The 25,628-nt window shown below is 31.8% G+C and overlaps 1 protein-coding gene across 6 annotated transcripts in view; it reads right to left on the minus strand.

Annotated features, from left to right (window-relative positions):
* Positions 1 to 25,628, minus strand: part of LOC124362746 (ephrin type-B receptor 1-B) — a 282,208-nt gene that overhangs the window by 4,270 nt on the left and 252,310 nt on the right. For 2 of the 6 annotated variants that reach the window (XR_006922494.1, XR_006922495.1), the window contains exons 8-19: positions 25,256 to 25,416; positions 24,097 to 24,372; positions 23,194 to 23,380; positions 22,405 to 22,516; positions 21,350 to 21,420; positions 14,962 to 15,012; positions 12,601 to 12,744; positions 11,716 to 11,975; positions 10,783 to 10,992; positions 10,277 to 10,455; positions 9,504 to 9,662; positions 8,382 to 8,510 (exon numbers count right to left, since the gene is read on the minus strand). Coding sequence is in view for 4 of the 6 variants with exons in the window: in XM_046817491.1 (XP_046673447.1) it covers positions 9,504 to 9,662; positions 10,277 to 10,455; positions 10,783 to 10,992; positions 11,716 to 11,975; positions 12,601 to 12,744; positions 14,962 to 15,012; positions 21,350 to 21,420; positions 22,405 to 22,516; positions 23,194 to 23,380; positions 24,097 to 24,372; positions 25,256 to 25,416 (1,810 nt within the window). In the remaining 2 variants the exon portion in view is untranslated. Of the gene's footprint in view, positions 1 to 8,381; positions 8,511 to 9,503; positions 9,663 to 10,276; positions 10,456 to 10,782; positions 10,993 to 11,715; positions 11,976 to 12,600; positions 12,745 to 14,961; positions 15,013 to 17,884; positions 17,903 to 21,349; positions 21,421 to 22,404; positions 22,517 to 23,193; positions 23,381 to 24,096; positions 24,373 to 25,255; positions 25,417 to 25,628 lie in introns of all 6 variants that reach the window. The other 4 variants (XM_046817491.1, XM_046817495.1, XM_046817493.1 and 1 more) reach the window with 3 other exon arrangements.

The raw sequence follows: 25,628 nt of genomic DNA on the forward strand, positions 1-25,628 counted from the left end.
CAGTGGTTTGGAACTTATATGACGGTAATGGGAAATTCTATGTTAAACATTCCACCCTTTGTTTAAAGCTGTCATTCAGTGGTAGAAATAAAACATTTATAACAAAAATAGTGCTAATATTGTTCTTAGATTAGATTAAATTTGAACTTTGAAATCTAAAATGTAAAATGGTTTCAAAAATGAATGTTAGTATATATTTTTACTTATACATGTAAAATACTGAATAAATATCTAAACTATTTCTAAATGTTTACTGTATATAAGTTTATGGTTAAAACTAATAATATATAACAATCATGGCATTTTTTAACTAAATAATATAGATTCCTACACTACAAAAATAAGGTGCGTAAACATTTTTAGATATTGATCCTAGATTTGTCATATCAACATGCCTCATGACAATAAAAATTGTTCATAGTAGTTTTAATTTTATGAAATGAATGTACTTTTATTTTGATTTGAATTAAAAATGTAGCATAGCATAAGATATTAGATTTTATCTGGATGCAATACAATGAACTTAGTTAATAAAATAAAACAAAGAGAGGGTTTTCACATCCAAATTTTACAGCATCGCAGTAAAATCTTTGCAATATTTTAACTAGTTAATTGCCAAGATGCTATTTCAGTAACTGACAAACACAGAAAAGAAACATGTTTCTTGATAATATCCATGCAAACATAATTATAATAACCCAAACAAAAACGTTTCACATTGCATTTTTATGTTAATGTCTTATAAAAGCTATCCAACAAACACTTACAGATTAGGATTTATTGATTTGTAAAATGTCAATGAGATATTTTCATATTTGTATTATTCAAAATCAAATTAAATAAAAATCTACTGAATACTAAATTAGTGGAAATGTATAGTGTATTTAATATTCATCATGTCATGTTGAAAACAAGGCGATAACTTTAGCCATTCAGCGAATTTGGACACTTTTCTGGCCTTTGCAAAAAGGTTCGTTGTTTGCCCATACCTAACACCAAATGCTTTTGGCTTGGATCAAACTGGGCTGTACTGGACTTGTAGGGAAAATACGAGGGGTATTAGAAAAGTAAGGTTCCCTATGCCGCCGAGACAGAATATGATATGTTGGGAGAAATCTGGCAACACTGTCTTACTCATCAGCTGTCCCTCTCTCTATCCATACCACTCGCGCCACGCTACGTCCAACAGTGCCGGCCTAGCTGCCTTCGAAGATGGAGCTCCCTATCGTTGTTACAGCCAGATGCAAAATTCATGCTGTGATACGTTTTTTAAATGCAAAACAGATTTCACCTATTGAAATTCATCGTCAGTTAATTGAAGTTTATGGGGAAAACTGCATGTCTGTTCAACACGTTCGGAAATGGTGTAGAGAATTCAGTGAAGCCCGCATGGAAATTCACGATGAAAACCGAAGTGGTCGGCCTTCAGTTTCAGATGGAGTTGTTGAAAAAGTTGAGACAATATTGCTTGAAGACTTTTTGCCTCATGGAACAACAGTAAACTTTGACAGATATTGCGACACATTAAGAAAGCTGAGACGCGCGATCCAGAACCGCCGGAGAGGAAGATTGTCAAGTGGTGTGAGGCTTCTCCAAGACAACGCTCGACCTCAGGTCTCACGCCAAACTCAAGAACTTCTGACAAATTTTGGCTGGACTATTGTGCCCCATCCCCCCTACAGCCCAGACCTAGCCCAAGCGATTATCACTTATTCCCAAAATTAAAAGAACACTTGGGTGGCCAATGCTTCAGTACCGATGATGAAGTCAAGGAAGAGGTTACTCGATTCCTCAAAGGATTGGCGGCAGAATTCTACAACATGGGGATAGAAAAGTTGGAGCATCGTCTACAAAAGTGTTTGGACAAAAACGGTGATAATGTGGAAAAATAGCTTAACTTTTAAGTTTTAAATTGATGTATAACACTAAGTAGAAATATAGAGCTGTCTATTTAAAAAAATCATGGGAACCTTATTTTTCTAATACCCCTCGTACGTCACACAGCACCCACCAGTAAAATAATATTTGTTGGCTCATTTTTTGTTTGTGAGTTGAGTTACATAGCCTTGCTCTTTTTAATGGCCGAAATGAAGTTAAATAATTACAATATACAGTAATTAATTTGATCAATTTACAAGAAATTTAATTCTTGTTTTGCCATATTACACATACGATAATGATTCATCCATCACACAAATTATTACAACAATAATAACATGAACATATTAATATTAAGGTCTTTTCAAATTTCTCAATTAAAAGTTAATTTTAATAGTGTATGGTTTGAAATAATGCCCACTTTCTAAGACATTTACCTTTTTTATTACTGGCTGTTATACTAAATTTTAAATCTTTTTTAGAACAAATCAGAGTAAAAATTTAATATAGTTTATTTATTTATTTCATAAAGCACAGTACCTGAGTGTATAAATAAAAAATGTATTTAAGATTGTCACTAACAGCTATTTTCCAATATTCAAAATTACATTGTTTTGTCTTCAACTCTGAAAAAAAGGAACTGGTAGTGCAAAGACTTTGACATTGCAAGCAGCCATCCACATAATATCTACCAATAACCAAAGGTGGTACAAATTGATGAACTATGTTACCCATTTGTATAGCTATCTTTTTTTGTTGGCTATTAATATCATGTTTAATTGAACCGCTTGAAAAAAATACTATTTCATCATACTATAAATAATATTATCTCAATTAAATACAAGTATGAGTTTACTATGCTATCACGCTATATCTGGTGTATGGACAGTTAAGTTGTGATCATCATTTTCATGGTGTTCTTTTTTCTTGATAATTGACATGGAAATTGATGAAATAATTATTGATCAGTAACTCAACATTAAGTTTTTGGTAATGTCAACAACTCTACGAGAATATTTCAAGTAACCTATCATTTCTAGAACTGAGTTTTCCAGTTAGAGATGAAATAGCCGACTCTTATTTAGATGACAGTAACTTGTAAGGAGTTTTTAACCCCATATGCTAAGTAGGATTGTGTTTATGGATGATTTTTTGTCCATGTCCGTTAAAAAATTCATAATTATTTATTGAGCTGTTGTTCAGTGTGAGGATTATTATTACAAGTTGGACAATTTTGAAAAAAAATTACTGTTATATTGGGAACTGTTTATGGTAATAATGCATCCAAAAGTATTGTTTTTCAAATGAGTGCTTAAGATTGCAGGGATAATTGCAAAAAAGAGTGACTGTTAACTTCTTGTGATGATATAAACTTTGAACACATGCAAACCATTCCTCTTCTCATCATCAAACAACATTGTGATAGATAGCACACAGATTTATTTACTATGAATTTTAAAATTTCATTATACCGTAAAGGACATAACCTAGGAAGTAACTTTCAGGTATTTTATTTTGCTAATTACAGTTTATTTTCCAGATAGCTAGTTTATATTCCTAACAGTTTGCTGCAAAGGAATTAAAATGTGACTACTTATTCTTATAAGAGACTTTTAAATTAAATTTCACGAATGTCTTTTGTACATTGCAGTTCAAGAAAGTGGCGATTGACCTCATCTCTCAATGTTTCTTATTCTATCATCCTTAACCCCTTAACGCTTAATTAAAATTAGTTTTGCATTTAATCTTTTTCACAATTTTGTGTAGGACGAAAAAGTTCTCAAGATCATCACCTATATTGATTTCACAATAGCCCCTTACAGTCACAGTGACAGTGGTATTCTCTTGCCCAACTGACTCTCTGTATTCTACCTACATTCAAGCAGAGCGTTGCTGAAGGGGAAATTCCTCTTCCTTCACCAGTGTGATTTCACTTACTGCATGACTGCTTATGAAAGTGCCAAGCCCTTTTATTTGTTTTCTACCACATAGCATCGTCAGTTGGGAAACTGTCCATGTGCAAGATTTATCAAATGCAATCAACATATTTATTAACATATAGTAATATTTAAATGCAATCAACACAATTAATTGTAGTAGAAGTAAAGGAACATTCACTTTTAAGGCCTTTTTCATTTTTTTACAACAATCACAGAAATGTTTGTATTATTCATGCTTTAACACTTTTATCTTCACTTTAGCATGTCATGGATTTCAAATAGTGGTTTTTAAAGCAAAAAATGAAATCTAATGTTGGCTCACTGCTTCAAAGACGACACTTCAAAATGAGACAAATAAACACAAGTAATGAAAATGTGATAAAAGGGCTTTGTGCTTCCACAAGCAGAGTGCCACCTGCAAAAAGATGAAATCCCCTTCAGCAAGCAGGTAACAGTTCTGAAATTTGTGACTTCTCATTAATTTATTTCATCTTTTAATGATCAGGTTTTTTATCCAGAACAGGTCTGATCTTGTCTAGTCTGGATTAACTGATTGTACAGTAATTTACACCATTACTTATAGTTTAACTTATAATACTGTTATAATTTAAGGAAGAATAAATAATCAAAATTATTTAAAATACAGAACTAGTTGTAAGGCATTACATTTTTATCCAGCAATTTGAACTAAAGGAAGATCATGTTGAGTTTACACAGGATACTTTCCACTAAAAAAAAATCATTCCAGAATTTTAACTAAAAATTCAATGGCAATTTTATTTAGTATTACTTTTACTGTAAACAAGATTCAAAGATTTCGAACATATATTAATCGACTGTTTTAGGAGACAGGTAAAAGAGTAAATTAATCTTCTCATCTCTTTAACAAAGACGATTGACCTTGTTTTATTTGGATCATTATATTTTAAAAATCTAGTTTAACAATTTACACACACCTAATATTTCTTAGACTTTATTTAGTTACAAAAGTTTAGGCTCTAGGAATTCCAACAAAACATAATGAAAATATGTCAATATTAAATAAAGATCCCAAACACCAGCATTATGTATCTGACTCCATTGAGTCTTATACATTAGCTAAGGTTGAATGTTGAAAAACAAGCAAAAAAAGTAAGCCGGACTAAGCTCACAAACAAATACTGTATTACCTTTTCTAAGTAAAACAATATTTGTTCTGGGTGTTGATGGTGATGATTTAGAAAACAACTGATCTTTGTAAACTGGGGATGGCCCATGAGGCAGACAAAGTTATCTTCTAGTCTATTACATTAATGGAATTTTGATGAATGATACACTGAATTAATTAGAAACATTCTGTGACATTAGTAGTGTGAAATTTGGCACATACAAGTAACTTGAGCCACTGATAAAATCTTTTTATTCACTTTTTGAATTTGAAAAGACTATTTTCTTAATAGTATTCCTTGTAAAAAGCATTGAAAGTAATAACTATTTATTTACTGGTGATATCAACCTACTTTTCTATGTAGTTGGTCATTAGATGTTACCTACCGTTGAGGCACATACCACCAGAAGTAAAAAGAAAATCTTTAATAACAGTTTATGTTGGTCATTGTAAAGATTTAGTTGTACTGACCTAGTTGTAAATTTTTACAACTCATTGTCATCTGCCATTAACACATTCACTGCGGCCGGCCCCATATGGGGACGGCGGACCTGCGAGCGTAGTACGGACGTCTCCGATGGGGCCGCCTTGCCGCTCTACACACAAAGCCTCAGTGTAATCCAGCCTTTCGTTGTAGACTATTGAATATTTGTCGCATTTTAGGTTATGTCCAACGCTTTATTGTGATCAGTTTCGTTCGCTTTTACCTGTTACAGTTCTTTTTCAATAGGAGCCCGTTGTAATCTTTGAATGTTCAATGTGTTGTTTCTGTGTATATCCAGTGTGTAATTCTTTCTCTACATTATTTGTGTGCTTTTTTTTTATAAAAATGGATCCTGCATCATATAAATTGTACACTTTGACAGAGCATCAGGGATTTATTCTTAGATTCCTCATGTACACGGGCAAATCAGATACTACCGTAGGTGGTGTAGGGCATACGGAGAAGGTTGTCCTACACCTTTTGAAGGATTATTTGGGGCAAGGCCATTCAGTGTATATGGACTTTCAATGAAACAAGTAAGTGATATCAGCAGCAGAGCGTTCGTAACAACTTTTGACAGTACGGGACCAGCACAATATGCGGCTGGCCCCAGTAGGGGCCAAAAATTGTGACGTCACAGTTCCAGGAAACTCGGTCGGAAACGTCATTTAGACCTTCAATCCTGCCTTTCTGTACGGTACAAGGAAAGTATTTTCTACATAAAAATATTTTAGCATCCGTTAACCCTAATTGTGCTTTTTGCCGCAGTGAATGTGTTAAAGATATTTTCAATAACACCTGGTGGGTCACATCCAAAACCTAGGAAATCATAAAAAGTAATAAAAAAGTAAGTTACTGTCACATGTAATGGTGTGCAAAACGTTTATTATTACCCTTGTCATTTAAAAGCTAGCCAGCAGCTTATAAAAACTTAATTCTCAACCAGTATAATTTATTAATGTTTAACACATTGACAACGTCAGTATTTTTCCGGAATTTTTGTTATATGCCATTGAGTTTTTCAATAATAATGGCAAAAAACCGTAATAGATTTTTTTTACGTAAAACGTCTAAGTATAATGAGAAAGGGATGTAGATTTCATTGTTTTTTTAAATTTTCCACTGTGTACACCTGACGGGGTGCATGGCAGTCTGAGGTATTTATTTAAACTTGGGATCAAATTTAACAAACCACCAAGACAGGCAAACAATAAAAATACAATAATTAAATGCATAACAACGTGTACCCTATCAGGCGCACAACGCACTTTACGAAAGCAATTAAGAATGATCACATCTACGGGATGGGTTACACGTTGTTGTGAATGTGTTAAGAATGATTAGTGGTTTTTAAAATCTACAAAACTTTCTTCTTTGTCAACAAACAGCGTTTGCCTCGAATTCAAAGGAATGTTTAGTATGTTTGCATTAAATCACTATAGATTTGGAAAATTTAATTTAAGCCTGGAATAAAAGTATTAAGTTATAGGGGAAAAGAAATTCATTAACCTTTTTTAAAACAATTATAAGAAATTTCCGCATTTCTAAACTTACCCTACAGTTATTGAGAAATTTAAACTTTGCCCACTTTTTATTTTGAGACACACTTTAGCCTTGGTGATGGAAGGAACTGAAAGGTGGCCATTAAACACATTGAGTATATTGCATTCCCATCTACCACAAAATCTGACATAATGTACAGAGGAAGTTGATATGATTTTGTTGATATATTAATGAAGCTCAGAACTTTGTAAAACAATACATGAAATCCTTGAAATTTAGTTGTCGGTTCTCTAATGGAAGTTTTCCTATTTCAAGTGTGCATTACTCCTATCCTCCACTAGTGCCATCTTGAAAAAAAATATGATTTATGATCAATGTTAAAAACTACTGAGCTCAAGAAATTCTTGCATACTTTTAGCATAATCAAAGAAAACTCCCTCCAAAAATAAACAAGCAACTTTTTTTATATTTTTGTTCGTAATTTCCTGTTGGAAAGCACTATTTTCTAGGCCTGGATCACAAAGCAGATTGCAGGTATCAGTATTTCTTCTACTGGCTGTCACTGACCTAAGATATGGTTGGGTAGCAATATATGAGTGTTTTTATATCCCTGTTAACAAAGTTTATTTATGTCTCTGTTATACAGAATGTTTTTATGTCCCTGTTATACAGAAGGGTACGGGGACAAAGCTTAGATATGACCTATAGTTACCAGAGCAATTGTACTGTTTTAGGAATACTTACTTTTTTTGTACAATTTAAAAATTCCATTAGATTTATCTTCATTGTAGAAGTTAGTTTTCACTAATTAGTTTTTCAAGATGCTTAAAAATGTAATGCCTTAAAACAAATTCTGAGTAAAGGTAAACTTAAGACTAAATAGTAAATTAACAGGTTTATATCACTTAAGAAAAGAAGAGAAACAGAAATGTTTAAGAAGAGAACACATAAAACAGTTAGAAAGAAGACATTGCCATCACCAGTAAGTAGAGAAGCAAACATGCAGAAAGCAGGCAGAGAGCCCAACCAAGCAAGGATTGGGTTTGGCAGGATTTCAGTTAAACCGTTCACAATTATTACTCATGATTTAGGGACAATAATGTTTTGCTTCTGTATTCTTTTGTTAGGTTAAATTATAAATTATCAAAATTTTGACCGTTATCAACAAAATGTAGGCAACGATTTAAATTTCACACGTTACAAACATTTTTTATCTTTAAGTCTCAATATTATTAAATTTATAAGTAACTGAAGGGTTATAACTTTCAAACATTCACATTAGCGGTCAGAATTTAGTAAAAAATTATTAAGTACCTGCCTTGCACTTAGATTTCTTTCAAAGAACAGTAAAACTAAGAAGTTACTTTCCTTAAGTGACCATTGTGGTAACCTATGTTAGAGGGAGAGGCTAGGGATCAGGCCAGCGTACCTTGACAGAAAGAGTGAGTTTGTGTTAAAAACTAATCCAGCACCGAGGAGTTACTCGTGATGGAATGAAACCCACTGAGGAGCTCTAAACGTCACAGGGACGTAATAAGGATTATGTGCAGGTGGGCGTCTGCCGAAAACAAAACACGCAAACCCAAAATGAGAACAAGGCAAAGCAAAAATTAAACAAAACACACATAATAAACATAACTGAAATATTGCTGGTTGCAACATGAAGAAATTATACGTAAATGGAATTTTAAGTTTACCAAATAATAGTAATGAGAGAGAAATTAATTGTAATAGGATAATGTTATTAAAACAAAAGGCTCATTTTTTACAAAAGAATAACTTTTGTAAACAAGCTTAATAAAAATAATCATTAAATTTCAAAATGAGTCAGGTCATAAAACTTGACAGTAAAAAGGAGTTTTATAAAAACATTTAAGCGAATTACAACTTTTCCAATCAATTATTCAATAGTACCTAGTTACAATATTGTTACTTTCTGGTCAGAGTGGAAGAGAACGTTATTTAAACAACATTATGCACAAACGTTTTTGTATTAGACCAGTACTGAATCAAAGATTTAAAGAAACATCTAAATTATGTGAAATGACACAGGATGAAAAAATTCTTTGTTGCAATAACAACTCAAAATAAAACTTAATTTTTATAGTTTACAAATTTATAACATGATGAACAAATATTTACTTAAAATATTAATTAAAGGACTTAATTCAGTCCTATTTCCAAACATACAAAGCCAAAACCATTATTTAAGAGAGAATGTGTTTTTAAACAAATCATAGGCTTTTGGGTAATAAATTTTTCGATTTAAAAACATTTTACTGATAAGCTCAACAAAATACATACCTAATCAATCCCTGATAGAACTTTATCTTCATGTTACAAACATTAAACAACACAGATCAGCATTTTAGTACAAAGTATATTACAGCATATAGTCACTGATAGTTCAATATTAGTGGTACATATTAAGCAGCAATCAGTGTTTGCCCATTTTACTTCATTATTTGCTACTTTGTGAATCATAACATTTTTTTATTTGATTTTTGAAATAAAAAAACTGGTGTATTGTACATGATTTTATAGAACTGACCTGTTCTGGGCGATCTTGCGAAGGGTATCCGGACACCTGATGAGCTTGTCCAGGGTCTTGACTATTGACGCAAAGCTCGGCCGGTGCGTGCGCTCCTTCTGCCAGCTGTCCAGCATCAGCTGATAAATAGCCTCCGGACAGTCCATTGGTGCTGGTAACCTGTCAAACCCTCTCAAATTATTTCGGTTCAATGCAAAATTCACCTTCCAGAATTGATTACAAATGTCCCCTAAATGCTCATTTCCAATACTAAAAGTTTTAGCTTTTACCGAATACCAGTTTGAGATACCTGTAGACGGAAAAACTTAGGAACAATCAGCAGTACAGTAAGTTAATTCAATATAAGTTTTTTTAATTTTGAAGACAAGTTACATGGAGGATGAAGAAAATCAACTAGTCAGCCATCAGTCAGGCATCACACTAACAGACTGTGAGAGGCGCATTAAAACTTCAATCACAGATAATGTAGAAGTGCTTTAATGACAGTAAAACATAATTAGTTTTTTAACTAAACAAAAAGTCCTATATGTACTGATATGTGTACAGCTTAAATTTTAGTTTGTGTGTGTGTGTGTGTGTGTGTGCATGTGTGCGCGCGCGTGTGCGTGTGCGTGTGGTGTGTGTGTGTGTGTGTGTGTGTGTGTGTGTTATATAGAGTATGATTAACAAAAACTAAAGTACCTAATTAGAAAAGCTAAATTTTGTAAAGAGTATGAGAATAAACCTGTAAACCAACTAAATTGATGAATGTTTATATAAATAATGTACTGTACCTGTAACCCTTCTCAATAGATTTGATGACATCTTGGTTACTCCAATTCCAGTATGGTCGCTCACCATACGACATGACCTCCCAGCATACTATTCCAAACGACCAAACGTCTGAGGCTGAAGTGAACTTCCGGAAAGCAATTGCTTCAGGCGCCGTCCATCTCACAGGGATTTTCCCTCCCTAAAACAAAGGTAACAGCAAATTACAAAAATCCATATTAATTATTCAGAAATAAGTAAAAACATAAAATAGAAATATTTAATACATGTACTTTTAACCAACCTATTACTATACTGACACTTCATAGACAACATTGTTTATCACCATTTTTAAATGTAAAAAAGTATAATTATAAAATGTTAAAGAATACTTTAAAAGTAATACACCTTAATATTTACTAATTAGTATATTGGACCAATTTAGTAGTAATATTAATTTGAATAACGTAAGGTACATCTTTGTATAAAATAGTATGAGTATTACTGGGAATGTTTACTTATTTCTTACCCTTGTTGTGTAGGCCCCTTCTGTTGTACTCTCTATCTCTCTACTCAGTCCAAAATCGGCAATTTTGCAGACTAGCTGTGCGTTGACCAGGACATTACGTGCAGCCAAATCTCGGTGAACATAGTTCATCTCAGACAGATACTGCATTCCGGACGCGATCCCTCGCAGCATGCCCACTAGCTGCAGCACTTGGAACTTGCCGTCATTTGCCTGCATATACACACTGGCTTGAGAGATTCACAATGGCAAGATATCAAGAGAGTTACAGTTAAAAGCAGTCACTACCATATGTCACTCGCAGTCACTCGTTATGTATTTATAACGAGACATTTCCATAATGCTATGTTAAAAAATAAGAGCATAAAAATTCATGAGATTTAACATTGTTCTTTCTTATGGTGAAAAACTGAAGATGATTTCACAACAGCTGGCTCTTAAGAATGTGTCACAGATATAAATTCAGCCACTTACTCATTTATTCATTTAAGAAATTGGTGATCATGTACACCAAATAAATATACCCTTTAATAAATATTCCACAACAGTTTAAACTTTGGAAATGGTTTTAACCACCATTAATCAATTCTAAAGCTACAGTACTAGACTTACAATAACATTAATATTAACAGAAAATCTTAAAAGAAATAAAAGTTTAGGCCTAAAAAAAAAAAATAGAATTTGAGCCATTTTCTTTCTTTCTTAGTTCAAACCCTAGGTTGTTAGTGGGTCGCAGTGTCTGTTATTTATAAATAGCACAAACGCATGTTGTGATTTCTAACGTCATGTATTAAACAGCCAAAATATCCTTAAAACATATTTGCTATCAAGGTTTTGACAATAATATAGATTGTTGTGAACCTGTTAACTGACAATATAAGAAGAATAGTCAGCCTATTTCCATAATTCACTGTTAGATATAAACGTGATACTCACCCTAAGGAACGTGTCTAAAGAGCCATTCTCCATATACTCTGTAATGATCATGACAGGATTACTCTTGGTGACAACTCCCTGCAGGAAGATCACATTGGGGTGTTCAAACTGGCCCATAATGGAAGCCTCGGTGAGGAAGTCATTGCGAGCCTTGTCCGCTGAACCTGGCTTCAGAGTCTTGATAGCAACATCAATCTCCGTCCGGCCATCGGGGGGCAACTTCAACTTTCCTCGACAAACGTCGCCAAACTCCCCTCCCCCTTTAGAGAACAAAATAGATTAGTACAATTACAACTACCAGTCAAAATTACACATCACTTATTAAATATTCCTTCACAGTATTTACAAAAAGTCTCTTAAAACACGACTGAAAAAGTACAAGGGATGAAAACGAGTGCACTTCTAGTGAGAGGGTTACACTCCTTGGTTGTCATGCGAGATTGGGATCGGTCTTGTCCGCAACTTCTAGTATCTGATAGGATTTCTAAGTGTAAACACCATGCATGGTGGCTCGGAACTCACCTGCCACTGGAGGTGCATCAACTCAGTCCATTGTAAAGTGGGGTTAAATTTTTTTAGTTTATATTCTTTACTGGTTTATTACAGCTACAAAATTTGTTTAAAACAAATACATTTGATTCAACTGAAGTTCTTTCTCATTTAATGAAAAATCATTGAACTATACAAAGAAACAACATTTGGGAAAGGATTATCCACGGTAGATTTATTGGAATTACATATTCCAATTTTACAGTTTCCAATTAAACCTTATCATAAAATGGAAAAAGAACAGAGAGTTAATATTTTTAAACATTAATGTTGCTTCATGAAAACTGCAATTTTTTGATGATAGAAAGGACAGTGTGGGAGGAGTGAGGTACGTACCTATGATAGCTTCGATGGTGATGTAAGAGGCATCTATCTCCCGTGCGAACTCACGCACCGCTTGGTTGGGATCCTCGTATGTGTGAGGGTCGATGTACGTGCGGGAGTTGGCCGCCCCCACTTGTGTGAACAGAGGCGTAGTCACTACGGCACAAACACATGGGTGCTAACCACAATACTAAGGGACTGCAATTCAATGTGTTACCAAATGTGCAACTTTTTCCTTAAAATGCACTAGGAAAGTGGTGGTTGATGTTTATACCAACCATGCTATTTTTTAAAGCCATTGTATAAAAAATTAAAATCTTAAAACAAACTCGTAAATAAAAACCTTAAATTATAAGTAGCATATGCATGATGCATTTTAAATATTCTTTCTTTATTTAAATAATATTAGACCAGCAAAGTGAGTCCTGCTTTATTTAATTTCATTGTGATTATTCAATTACAAAAAGTATATACCTGCTTTTGAAATAGTTTCCACAACTGAATTTCGGATTCAAACTCTTTCAAACCCAAAACAATGAACAGTAATCTAAATTAGGGAACTCATAACGAATGATGAAGACCATTAATTAATGTGCCATTACCTAAATTGATTATAGCTTTCAAAATCAACAAATGTGTTGCCTTTCTTTAATGAAGAAAGTCCAGAATAAATGTTTGTGAAGACCTCAGAGAGAAATACAACATAATTCTTAAAACCATATACTTTTATAATAACTAATAAATTAATTAGAAAGTTATATGGCAAGAGTCAACAAAAAAACAATCCCTTTGTTTGGCCTATTTGAGATAAACATGGCTGGTCTATAATTACCATTTTCATACAAATAACTAGTTCAATAAATTGTATTTTTTGAATAATCTGTGAGATGCAAAATTAGGAATGAAACCAATCCTGTTTTCATTATTTATGGGCGATGTCAACACTAATATGATTTAATCATACATGTATGATACATAAAATATATTATGCACCTTTGCATAAACTAACAACAGATTTTTTTTATAGATAGCCCAGAAAAATCAGTTTAAATTTACATTTCTCTCAATTTTATACTGAGTAATAAACTTTATAAAACAAAATTGTTTTGTAATTTTTATTTAGAAATATAATTTTAATATATTCATATTCCTCTACATTGAAATTTTATGTAAAATTGTCTACATAAAAATATATTTTTTTTATTTAAAACATTATTAACACAAAATACAGATTGTTTTTGACTAAATAAAGAAAACATTCATGAACTCGAATCAGGCTACAATATTAAACTAAATTTAAGTTTATTGATAATTTTATGAGATTCATACTGTAAAAGTCACTAGAACTATTGTTACAGTTTTTAAAATACATGCCATATCACAGAATGTTCATGAATAGTGAATACAAGTATATGGTTATGAATCTAGCTAGGATTAATATAAATGTGATTTAAGTTCTGATTACTCACTTGCCTGTAATCATGAAATGCCCCAAATAAATACTTCACTTAATTAAGTACAAATGTATCATATCAAAACCAATTTGAAATAAATCACAAATGAAACCCAGTAAATCACTGTTACAATGTTGACAAGTCTGTGGCAGAAGCAGAGCTGACAGCTTGTGCTCAGTGCTTCAGTTCACAACCCCTCTCACTCAATGGCTAACGAGCTGCCAGCCCTCCCCTCCCCACGCTCCCCCATCTACTTGAGAGTACAGTCTAATTAAAACAATTTTGTGATGGCGGAGAGGCTATGCTCCATCAACTTGATGGCAGAATTGTTCCCTCCCAATCGCTGCTGAAACGTTTGCATTCTCAGAATCACAAAGGTAAGCTGGGGCTCTCTTCACAAATGGAGCTGAGCTGCTGGTGTAACTCTCATTGTCTTAAAATATTTTCAGTCTGGTTTTTGTTTGGAAAGCGAGCTGACACAGTTGGAAATATTTAATGGAACCCTTTTCCAAAGTAATTTTTGCTTAAATATATTCATGTTTCTATTATTCTTTTTGAACAAAATATAGCAATGACCAACCACCACACTGATCATAATAAAATGAAACATTTTGAAACAGAAGAACCCTTTATTTCATTGATCTACCTCTATATCTTCTAATTTACTATGGAGCCTGAGTCAATTTATTGTTTGGATATTTTCACAAGTTGTAGAATATCAATGCAAAGATAACGATGTTACTGTACCTTATTTCCCAATGGCTAACAAAAGATAAATGACAATTGTTACACTCGCCACATGCATGCTCTGTGGATAGTTAAGCCTGACAGAGGTACAAATGCAGGAGTATAGAGTGCCACATGACAGGCTAAAACTTACGTAACTAAGATACGTAACGGGGTGGTGTTGGCTACTTACTGCTGTTGGTATGGGTGGTAACAATGGGTGGGTTATCCAGGCTGCAGTGCACTGGAAACAAATAGAATGCGACGGGGTCACAACTCGCTACAAGCACATTGACACATGCAACTAAGTCTACGGCTCCCATGCACTCACCGACTCCACTTAACATTATTCAATGTATTCACTAAACACAGTTACATACTTATATTTTTCTTGAATCTTCCTTATTTACTTTTAAAAATAATATGATTAAGCTATATTTATTGTTTATAAAAAATATGTTTTATAATAATCTCTCTATATTTTATGGCAAATCTATTTTAAATCTAAGAGAATGTTCTAGCCAACCCTCAAAGACAATCATGTCTTCCCAGTCTTGCAGTGCACCATCATATAATACTTCTCTATTTGTCCAACTGGCATATAACACTAATACTTTGTCTAAGTTAAAAAGTACAGACTAATATAAACATCTATTCTAATGAGTATATTCTCTTTTTATAACTAAACAGTCTTGAAGCAAATTTCTCTCTAATAAGAGGTTACACTACACTGATTGGAAAAACTTTGTTAATTATTTAAACAAAAAGTTGTAAAGTAATTAGTAAGGGCAAAAATTGCGTAATTTAATTATTAGTTTAACTTTATTACATTTGTAATCATTCAATTTCCTTTTACTTTATTACATTATCTAGTAATGCTATAATATTTAAAATCTGTGAGATATTGGTCTTATGTAACTTTAACTGTTATATGAGTCTTAGGAATAGCACAACTAATTGGAAGACAAAAGTGAACACAAAAAGCTGTTATTTTCCTCACATTACATAACTAACATTGATCTGAATTGAATAAAAACATATGATGAGTGCATAACAGTAACTCTCAAACATAGTTGCTAAGAGTATCAACACAATGACTGCAGCACTCGCTTTAAGGCGCAGAATAGGAGGGAGATTAGTCATTCTCACTCAGTATAGAGAAACCTTTATATTAATAATGTCCAAAAATTGTATCCATAGACCATGTTTTATTTTTCAAATCAATGATTTAATAAGGATTTCAATATTAAAAAATATTCTCTATATAAAATATATACCTAATCTAATAATAAAACTCATTTAAATCTATTATATTATTAAACTATTTTCTAGGAAAAGTAAACAAAAATTAATCAAACTATTGTTAAAATAAATGATAAGGGGGGAAAATTAAATGAATGAAACGAAAGTGTTTATTGAGACACAAAGTTAGGCTATAGTTCACTTTACCACAAAACCTCCTATGATAATTGAAACCTCAGGGTGTTTTAAGGCAGCAAATGGCTCAATCCTCTTGTGGTAAGAACACAATCTGATTATAAGTTTCAGTATGTCAGTGGCACTCTTTATTCCTGACACAACCACAGTACGAGAAGCGGCGGAGACGCAATTGCGACATGCAGACATGCAGTAAGCGAGGTCGCACTGACCAATTCTACTTTTGAGTACTCTCAAATGCTTATCATTAAACTGATCAAATAAAAAGTGTTACAATTTAATATTTGTATCTGCATATACTGATTTTTTATATTTCTTAGTTTCCGAGCTTTACTTATTGAATTTACCTTTTTACTTCCAAGTAGTATAAGATTCTACATTCTAATTTTGAAACAAAATTCCTATTTAAAGTTAAACTTTATCAATTCAGTTAAACTTAAACGAGAATTAATTTCTTCAAACCTTGAATAAAATAAATTAATAAAATAGTTAAAACCGATAATGAAATTAAATGAGGATTTAATGTTTTTCTATAGACTATACATAAAACATATCTATGTAAGAAGAAAGACAATTGCCATTCAGCCCTTAACAATACTTAACTCATTGGCCTACTATATTACATTATTTGTACAATATGGATTTCAATTATGATCGGGTATTTTTAATCGCAAAGTATTTTATTAATCAATTTTAATAACTGGTCACTTAAAATCTATCAATTATTTACTAAAATATAAAAGAGTATCTATACTTCATGTATCTATATATTAAATTGTTTAATATAATTTATGAATACAATTTGACATGAGTGTGACAATAACTTGTATGATACAATCAGTTATGTGGGTATGGGTAGAAAGTTATGGGGTTGTTATTGAAAGAGCAGGCCAAATAAAATCAAGAAGTGTAGGTGAGTTAAATTCCCCTTCCCTTACATGGAACACAAATGTTACTTTCTCAGCTAACTCACTTCACCACTTCAAATGGTTAAAGACAAAATTTAAAGCTGCATTGGAAAAATGCTGAGCACTGAGCACGAGCAAGCATATTAATGTAAAAATTGTTATGAAACTTGAAAAATCATGACAGAAATTATTTACTTTGAAAAAGTGTCTTGCATACATATACTTTTGGAGTGATTAAAATGACATAGATATTGTTTACAGAAATGTTTTTAGTACTACATTTCAATTATATTTTCATACCATATTAACTTAATTTGGAAGTTAGTGATTTTTTTCCTCCTAATTGTCGAGTCAGCTTTGAAAGGAGTGAGATTTTTAGACTGTTGAAAGAACGAAAATATAAGTGATGAAGATTATATAAAAATCCTTAAAGAAAATAGCAGCAGTAGTACTTCTTCCTGTGGAAAGTTTGGATAGGGCAGTGTAGGAAGGATAGGAAGTATATTATTGAAGAAAATGATGTAAACATTGTAGAAATTTTTTCAGTCACACATTTAATAAATTATTGAACTAAATACACAAGATCAATATATTTTAATAAACAAAATGTTATTAGAATTAAAGTAGGCCAATGAATTAGTTGCGATTAAGCTAAAATAATCACATGGAGTATGATAAAGAAAACTTAGATATCAATAATGTAAAACAAATAAAGCGATAAGCGATGAAAACAATATAAAAGCGATTTGAGAGGGTAAAATTCAAACTTACTGTAGGTGACTACAAGTCCTGGGAGGGTGGCATAAACAGATAAAGGGACAAGGGTGAACAGTGCACAATCAACCCTACTCACACAGGACACACTCACTCAACATGTATAGGGGATCTTTACACACTTTCACATATGTATGCCTACTTTTATATCTTTGTTGTACTTAGTCTCCTTAACTTTGAGAATAGCAATTTTTCAATTAAAACATTTTTAATCCTATTTTGAATTTGACTGCAATATATAGAATATTTTAAAATACTAATACTACTAGCATTTTATTCATTCAATACATTGTTAGATTTATACTGACACATTTATATTAACTTGTAAAAATACTCTCAGGCACTATTTTTTTATTAAAACCGTCAGACTTAATTCTGATTAAAACTCACACTCCTTAAGCATTAACTTTAAAAATATATCTCAGTTCTCCAAAACAAATTTATTGATATTGAATTATTGACATCCCATGAGTTCAGAAAGCATCCCAATGTATACTGCCAAAACTTTTGAACATTTTCAAATACCTTTCTCATTTTTTATTTAGAATTTGTGGTCACATTGTTTGAAGTTACTTTTTATGATGTACAAAATGGTTCACCTTCCTTCCCCAAATTGAAATGGGAGACAGATCAATAACTGTAAGCTTAATAACTCGAAAAATTTGCCACAATAAAACTAATGTTCTGATTTGAACCAGAAATTACTGGAAGGTAGAAATAAAGGCCTCATCAGGAAGCAAGAGAAGCTTAGTGTAGGTATCGACCAAGTGTAATGTGTAATAATACCTGAAAATTTAGGTAATCCAAAATGACAAACCTTTAATGAAATTTATCGACAAGATAAGACTAACAGTAACAAGATAATCCCTATCCCGTACCCTAAACAAAATTGTGACTACCATTCTCTGATTTTAGCTATTAAATAACAAAGGAATTCATATTGAAAACTAAATTTGTTCTTGTTTTTGCAGTTTTGTCTATACGACTTGTCATTTGAGATGTCACATAATCAGTTATGCGATTTAAAGTTTTTGAATTGGACTACCAATTTTTCATTTTGGGGATGGCTGGGTAATTATGCATCAAAAGCAACTGCAAGTGATCTCACAAGATGTTCCTAAAGATAATTTTAAAATATTATCCTGCTGGATAGTTAAGGGAGGAGATGGAGGTTTGTTGAAAACTCTATATTAAAATAATGCCCTTATTACTAATAGTTGAGTACTTCTTGTATAATTTTCTAATAAAACAGTTAATTTTTTCGTGAAAGCATAAATTTAAATTTCTACGAGGGAAAAATATAATGTCAGGCTACATACAAAACCATTGAAACAACTGCATTTATATAGTATAACTCTTAATGTTAAATTATATTTGTGTTCATGTGACAAATCAGCACACAAGCATACATCTCTACTTTGTATGTGAGGATACACACCACAAGTCTCCCAAATTATAATTGATAGTCTTTTAGACCTGTACAAAAACTTTTGCTGATTTTGTATAATTGGTCATACAGTCATTCTTTACCACTATATCAATATCAATGCAAAGTTGTGGTTTCATATTACAACACCAAAGCATGCTCTGCTAGCAAATTAGTTCATCCTGGATTCACTTCTATTGCGTTTGCATTTTGTATAAATACTCTTATTTTCCTTATTTTAATATTTTAAAATGTTTAACCCTAACATAGTACAATGTTTTACCAAAGATATTATCAGAGAACTCATGAATTAAAATATTATTTGAACATACACCAGCAGAGGGATAAAATAAGTAATAGATGCACACTCAAAACCAGAAATCGATTTCACAACACAAGAATGAGATAGGTAACAGAATGAAACAGTTGTATACAAAATTGAAAAACAGCATAAACTTGGCTTATGTTTGTATGCTCGCATGTCAATGATTTTAATGTTAATGACTGAGCCAACTACATTATCAATGTTAAATAGAAATCATTTCAGCTGACATTGTTTGGAGGTAATTTGTTTTTACATACTAAATGACCAAAAGCATAATCTCCAATTACTCTCTGACCATGACACAACTAATTTAAAATTAGTGTTTGAATATAAAACAAAGTATGAAAAATGTCTATCCAAAGAATATAATCCATATATTTAAAATAACCAAGTAAAATGTGAAGTCAGATTAAAATAAAAGTATAAAAGTTATTATTTTTGCTTACAAAATAGAAAAAGCTTATTAAATTAATTATGAGAACTATCATGAGGGTTAACAACCATAAATTTGTGGAAATTATTTTAAGTAAACACAATACTTAATACATTATCCATTAAAAAAATATTACTGACTTGCTGTTAGTAAAAAATTACAAATTTCTGAAACTTTGATACTAATTTAGATATGACAAATCGTGTATCTCCAAGATTACGTTGATAAAGAAGCATTATATTGTCTATTGTTCAGGTTTTTTTTTTTAAATTTTATAGTTTGATTTTCTTTTTTCTATATACATATTTGCAAATGCTCATCTCCTGAGATAGGCAATTTCTCTTCTCATTCAATATGAATAAAACAACAGCTGATTCAAATTATTCACTAATTTAGGCTAGGCAGATAGACACATACCAGTATGTCACTACTACTTTCTTGCTATAACTCATACTCTTCAAAGGGTTAGAGAGTACATTTATTTTTTTTAGAAAAATGCTTTTGTTGTTTGAATCCCACCATCATTAACATATAAGTTCACACATATATTTTTTTACTTTTTGGTTATTCTGTTTTTCCAAAGTATGCAGTAATAATTTTACTCCTCCACTGGTGTGCATGCAGATAAAAGAGTTTTATTCTTGACTTCTCTAGGTAATATATTTCACAAAACATTTTACTGTATTATATATAAATAAGGATATCATCATTTGTTATATGTTTTCTGACAAGATTGATACAGAATGTCATTGATAATTGGTTAAATTTTAGTGCCATATAACAGTTTTATTAATTACTGAAACTTAATGTATAAGTGCAGGAGTTACAGTAAACAGTTTGGGCATTAAAAAGGTATTTTGGCTGAATCTCACTAATTACTGAATGGAGAGAAAGAATTTTTGAGATAAAAACAAGAACAATATATTCATTAACTGTACAACACATTCTATAATTTTTTTACTATGGATGAAAGTTTTGGAAAACATTTTACAATGAATTATATTGAACTAATTGCAAATGTAAAATATAACGTAACTGATAAAATAATGACCTCTTAAAATAATAGTTATTCATTTGATTTCGATGCAGTTCTTCAAAACTAAGATTTTGGGGATCAGTATTTAAAGTATCATAATTAAAGTTATAAAGTCTTTGAATGGTGAATATAAATTGTAGCATTATCTGTCAATTGAACATAACAAGTATTTGTCATTATTAAATGCATTATTTTGATGCAATGGGTAATTGTGTACAATGTAATAAAAATGGGTAACTCACCTTCTCCGTTCCGATACTCCAGGGTATCACAGTCACTTGGCTGTTTTTTGTTGCACTCGTCATTGGTTCGGCTGTAATCATGAAACAAGAATATTGGTTACTCAGGCATTTATCCAACACCCATTAATTTCCAAACTGTTATGTATATGTTATGCAGTTAAAATAGTTTCTTCTTGGTTGGAATATATAATAATAAGTGGTAAGTAATAAAACACAAATGTAAAAGTTCAGTTATAGCTTGCCTACTAATGAAACTGGAACATATTTGATAAGAATGGAACAATGACAGCACAAACTGATTCAGAATTTGTTGAAAGCATTTAATTTTCAACCAAAACCATACATCACGAATAGAAGCACAAATGGGTTGCTAGTCATGGCCAGGAGAAGATATTATTATATTAAAATTATTAAATTATAATGTTATTAAATTATTATGTTATAGGAAGAATTTTATATTATTGAGATATTATCAAAAAATTTAATTTAGTAGATTGATGGTGATAGTACACCATGTATTCAGTCTATGTAGGTAACATTGTACACAGATTGATACTAACAACAATTTTTCTATGAATATCATGTTTAGTTAAAAAATAGAAACAGTGTTAACCAGTTCTGCCAGTTTAAAAAACTGGTACACAGCCATAACCAACAAACTAGAAACCAAGCATCCACATGTGTACCATCCTTGTAGACCAACAAGAAAATCAAGCTAACAAAACAATCAATATTATGAAATTGGGTGTAAATATTCTCTTGGGACTTCAAGGGGTGGTTTAGCTAAAGATGTGTACTGAGTGTAGTCAAGTATATATGAAGGATATATCAAGCGTAACAAAACTGTGCTAGTAATAGGTTTGTAATGAATAGTCAATATGTGAGTAGAACCTATCAAGCTGTTAATTAAAAACATAATTTTAAAAAATTGACGTTGATTCAATGCTGTGCACTGACCATTACAATTGTAAGGGCTTGTGTTCAACTTTTTGTCATAATGCAATTTAAATTTAAATCTACTTGTTAAGAAGCCACAATCAATAAAATTGTTGTACCTTCTTAAGAATAGAACCGTCATGATGATGATGATGACTAGAAGAACGACGACAGCCACAGTAGCTCCAGCAATTATTCTTACTTGCATATTGTCCTCATCTCCTATATAAGCTGGAACATAGAAATCGTTAAATCAAAATCATATAAAAAAACAAAAATGAATTGTTTTATTATTGATGTTTTCTATCACTGAACAATAGCAAATGCCCGGAAAAGTCCTATTTCCTTCACAATCCCTCCATCGTCAAAAACAAACTTCAAACAAAGAATCAAAATGTCCAACTTTTGTGTGGAAAGATTTGAAAGCTAAAACACTTTACTTTCTTCTTATTTAGTACACTTATTACTATATGAAACAAACAAAAGATTTTTCATATCAATTCAAGTTATAAAATCTAGGTAGTCTTCAATTATAAATTAGAAGATGAAAACTAAAAACCAACTTTTATAAGAGGTTGTAGAACATAATATTATTTATCTTATAGTAGAATATAAGTTATAAGAACACTTTGGAATTACATAAAAAGTAGTAAAATTTATAGTTAAAGGCCATTACTTGGCACAGAATCCAAAATGTCATGAATGCTTCAATACTCTCATCATCTCAGATTAACATGGTTTGGAATGGGACACATATGTTTAGATGTAGATATGAAGGTGGTTGACAAAGTGATTAGTAATATGTGCCTCCCCTTGACAGACTAAATTATATCTCAATACCATTTCAGTCAACTGATTTTTGAAGAGATTAATTGTATTGAAAACACATAAATGAAATAATAATTTACCTGTTCCCAGAACTTGGCCTGTTGTCTTGAAGACAGTCTGACTAAAGTCACCCCAGCCGTGAGTTGTCTTGGCCCGAACCTGGAATCCGTACTCAGTTCTCTGACGAAGAGAGTTGATAACTATTTGGTTTACTTTTGTCATCTTGCTTGTTGCGTTGATTTCATCATGACGAGAAAAGTATCGGACCTATAGAAAATCAATCCGATAATTATACAAAAAGTATGTTAACAGACTCAGTTCAATATAGAAAAATATAGAAGTGGAACCTCTATAAAATGGTAAATTGATTCAACTGTAGGCTGTTGTAAAATTTTTAAATTCTCTAATTATTTCCTAAGGATGCTTAAATGTTTGTATGTTGAGTATTTGTAGGTAATACAAGAGTCTTGCTTTCCCAATTCATTTGTATTTCATTTGACCAATACTGTTTATCTAGAAATTTAGACTGGTAAGATACATTCACATATATAAAATCTATAGTTAAAGTTAAAGTAAGAGTGGAAAAAGAGATTAAACAACTACTTTGTCACAAGAAATTAAAAATAATAATGTGGCTTAAAATCAATCTTCATGAATTCCGATGAAAGGAAGTAAAGATGATTCATTCCTCACAACCAATGTTCATAAATTTACAAACACTTCATCTGTTTGCTGCCACTTACGGACTCAAAGATGAAGTTAATTGTATACATTTATTGTATATTTTAAAGACAATAGCCTAACTTAATTTCAAAATATATAAAAAGTACTTGCTCCACCAAGACTCAAATTCAGATCTCTGACATGGTGACCATTACACCCTCATGTGATCAGCGAACCAAGTACCAATCTAACAACTATCAAATACACAGTTTCCTATTCATATAACTCAAATTTCAATTAGTCTCTATCCCGAGATCTACCTCATATATCTCAACATGGTCGGGAGAGTCCATGTCCGCTTCTGGTGTGAAGGGTGGGTCCCAGGTAAGTGTGATCTCGGCAGCCTTGACGGATGTAACGCGCACGTTGTTGACGGACGCAGACATGACTGATGCTTCTGTAGTCACAGTGATGTCCACAAAGTCTCCAGCCTCATTGGTCATGTCACTTACACCATTTGCTGAGAACACTTGAAACCGGTAGGTAGTCACAGGACTCAATCCGGATATGGTGATCTTGGTGTCATTGAATATCTCCTGTAATAGAATGTCAATTGTAAATCACTTTGTTAAATTTAAATAAAAACTAAGAGGATAAAGGTATCATATAAAAGTCGTTGTAATATACCATATAATTGTTTTTAGAGATAAAACTTTTTTGTTTTTACACTATCAGCATCATATATTTATCAAGGTATGATCAATCCTACATTGTAATTATAAGTATATAGAATTCTTATCTAGTAAGTATGAAATTAAATGATATTTCAACTATATTTCTGGATTTTTGTAGTTGTTGGGCATTGCCTAAAATTACTATTAGAATTATTTTACATATACATGTTTTTAATCATTGAACCTATTGTTTTTCAAAACATAATGAGTCATTATCAAAGTAAGTTTACAAACACAACAGAAAATAAATTTTCAAAATATTGGACAAAATAATATTTAACTCAAATAAACAACTGTCGTGTTCATGGTGAGATAATGTTTGTTTACAAACTAATATTTGATTAAATGTATTTATTCAATCTAGACAACAAAGCCCACCAAATGGTTATAGTAAAATAAAACTTGTTTTATTTACAATTTCCGCTGGTTTTCAGCCAATTAAGACTTGTTGCAATCAACTGAAATTCACTGGATTAATATTATATAAAATGTGGCTCACTGTTCTGGGGATAAATAAAACTTAACAGATTTTATTAATATGTTGAAAAGGTTTTGTACTTTAAAATTTGTTTAGTTTATAAGAACTAAATAGGTCATTAAACACTCTGTATTGAACACTTTATACTTAGTTAGGAAGCTTGCATACGAAATCATAATTTAATTTATATATTTAAAGAGTAAATTAAATATATGTTATAAATATATTTTGTTCTATAATGCCATAAGCCAGCAAACAATGACATACCGAGTTAGGGGAGTAGATTACACTTGGCCCACAAGCATCACACTCCACTCGGAACACAGTGTCGGAACGGCCACCCAGAAAACTGGGAGGGTTCCACGACAGAATAACTGTAGACTGGTCCACAAAATTCACTGTCAGATTCTGGGGGGCTGAAGGGGGTTCTGCAACAACCAAAATTTACAGAATTAGAGGTGTACATGATTTGGGTTCACAAGTACCGCACTAGACCTGGACATGATGTTCAAGTGAAAGTCACATGGAAGATTCCACAACATGATTATCGTCAATAAGTTCACAACTTAATCATCTAGGTGTGACGGGATCTCTAAAAGATCAATGATTTGTTGATCATAATATTTTACCAAGATTTTCA

The sequence above is a fragment of the Homalodisca vitripennis genome, chromosome 5 (assembly GCF_021130785.1).
Source record: "Homalodisca vitripennis isolate AUS2020 chromosome 5, UT_GWSS_2.1, whole genome shotgun sequence".
Classification (NCBI taxonomy): Eukaryota; Metazoa; Arthropoda; class Insecta; order Hemiptera; family Cicadellidae; genus Homalodisca; species Homalodisca vitripennis.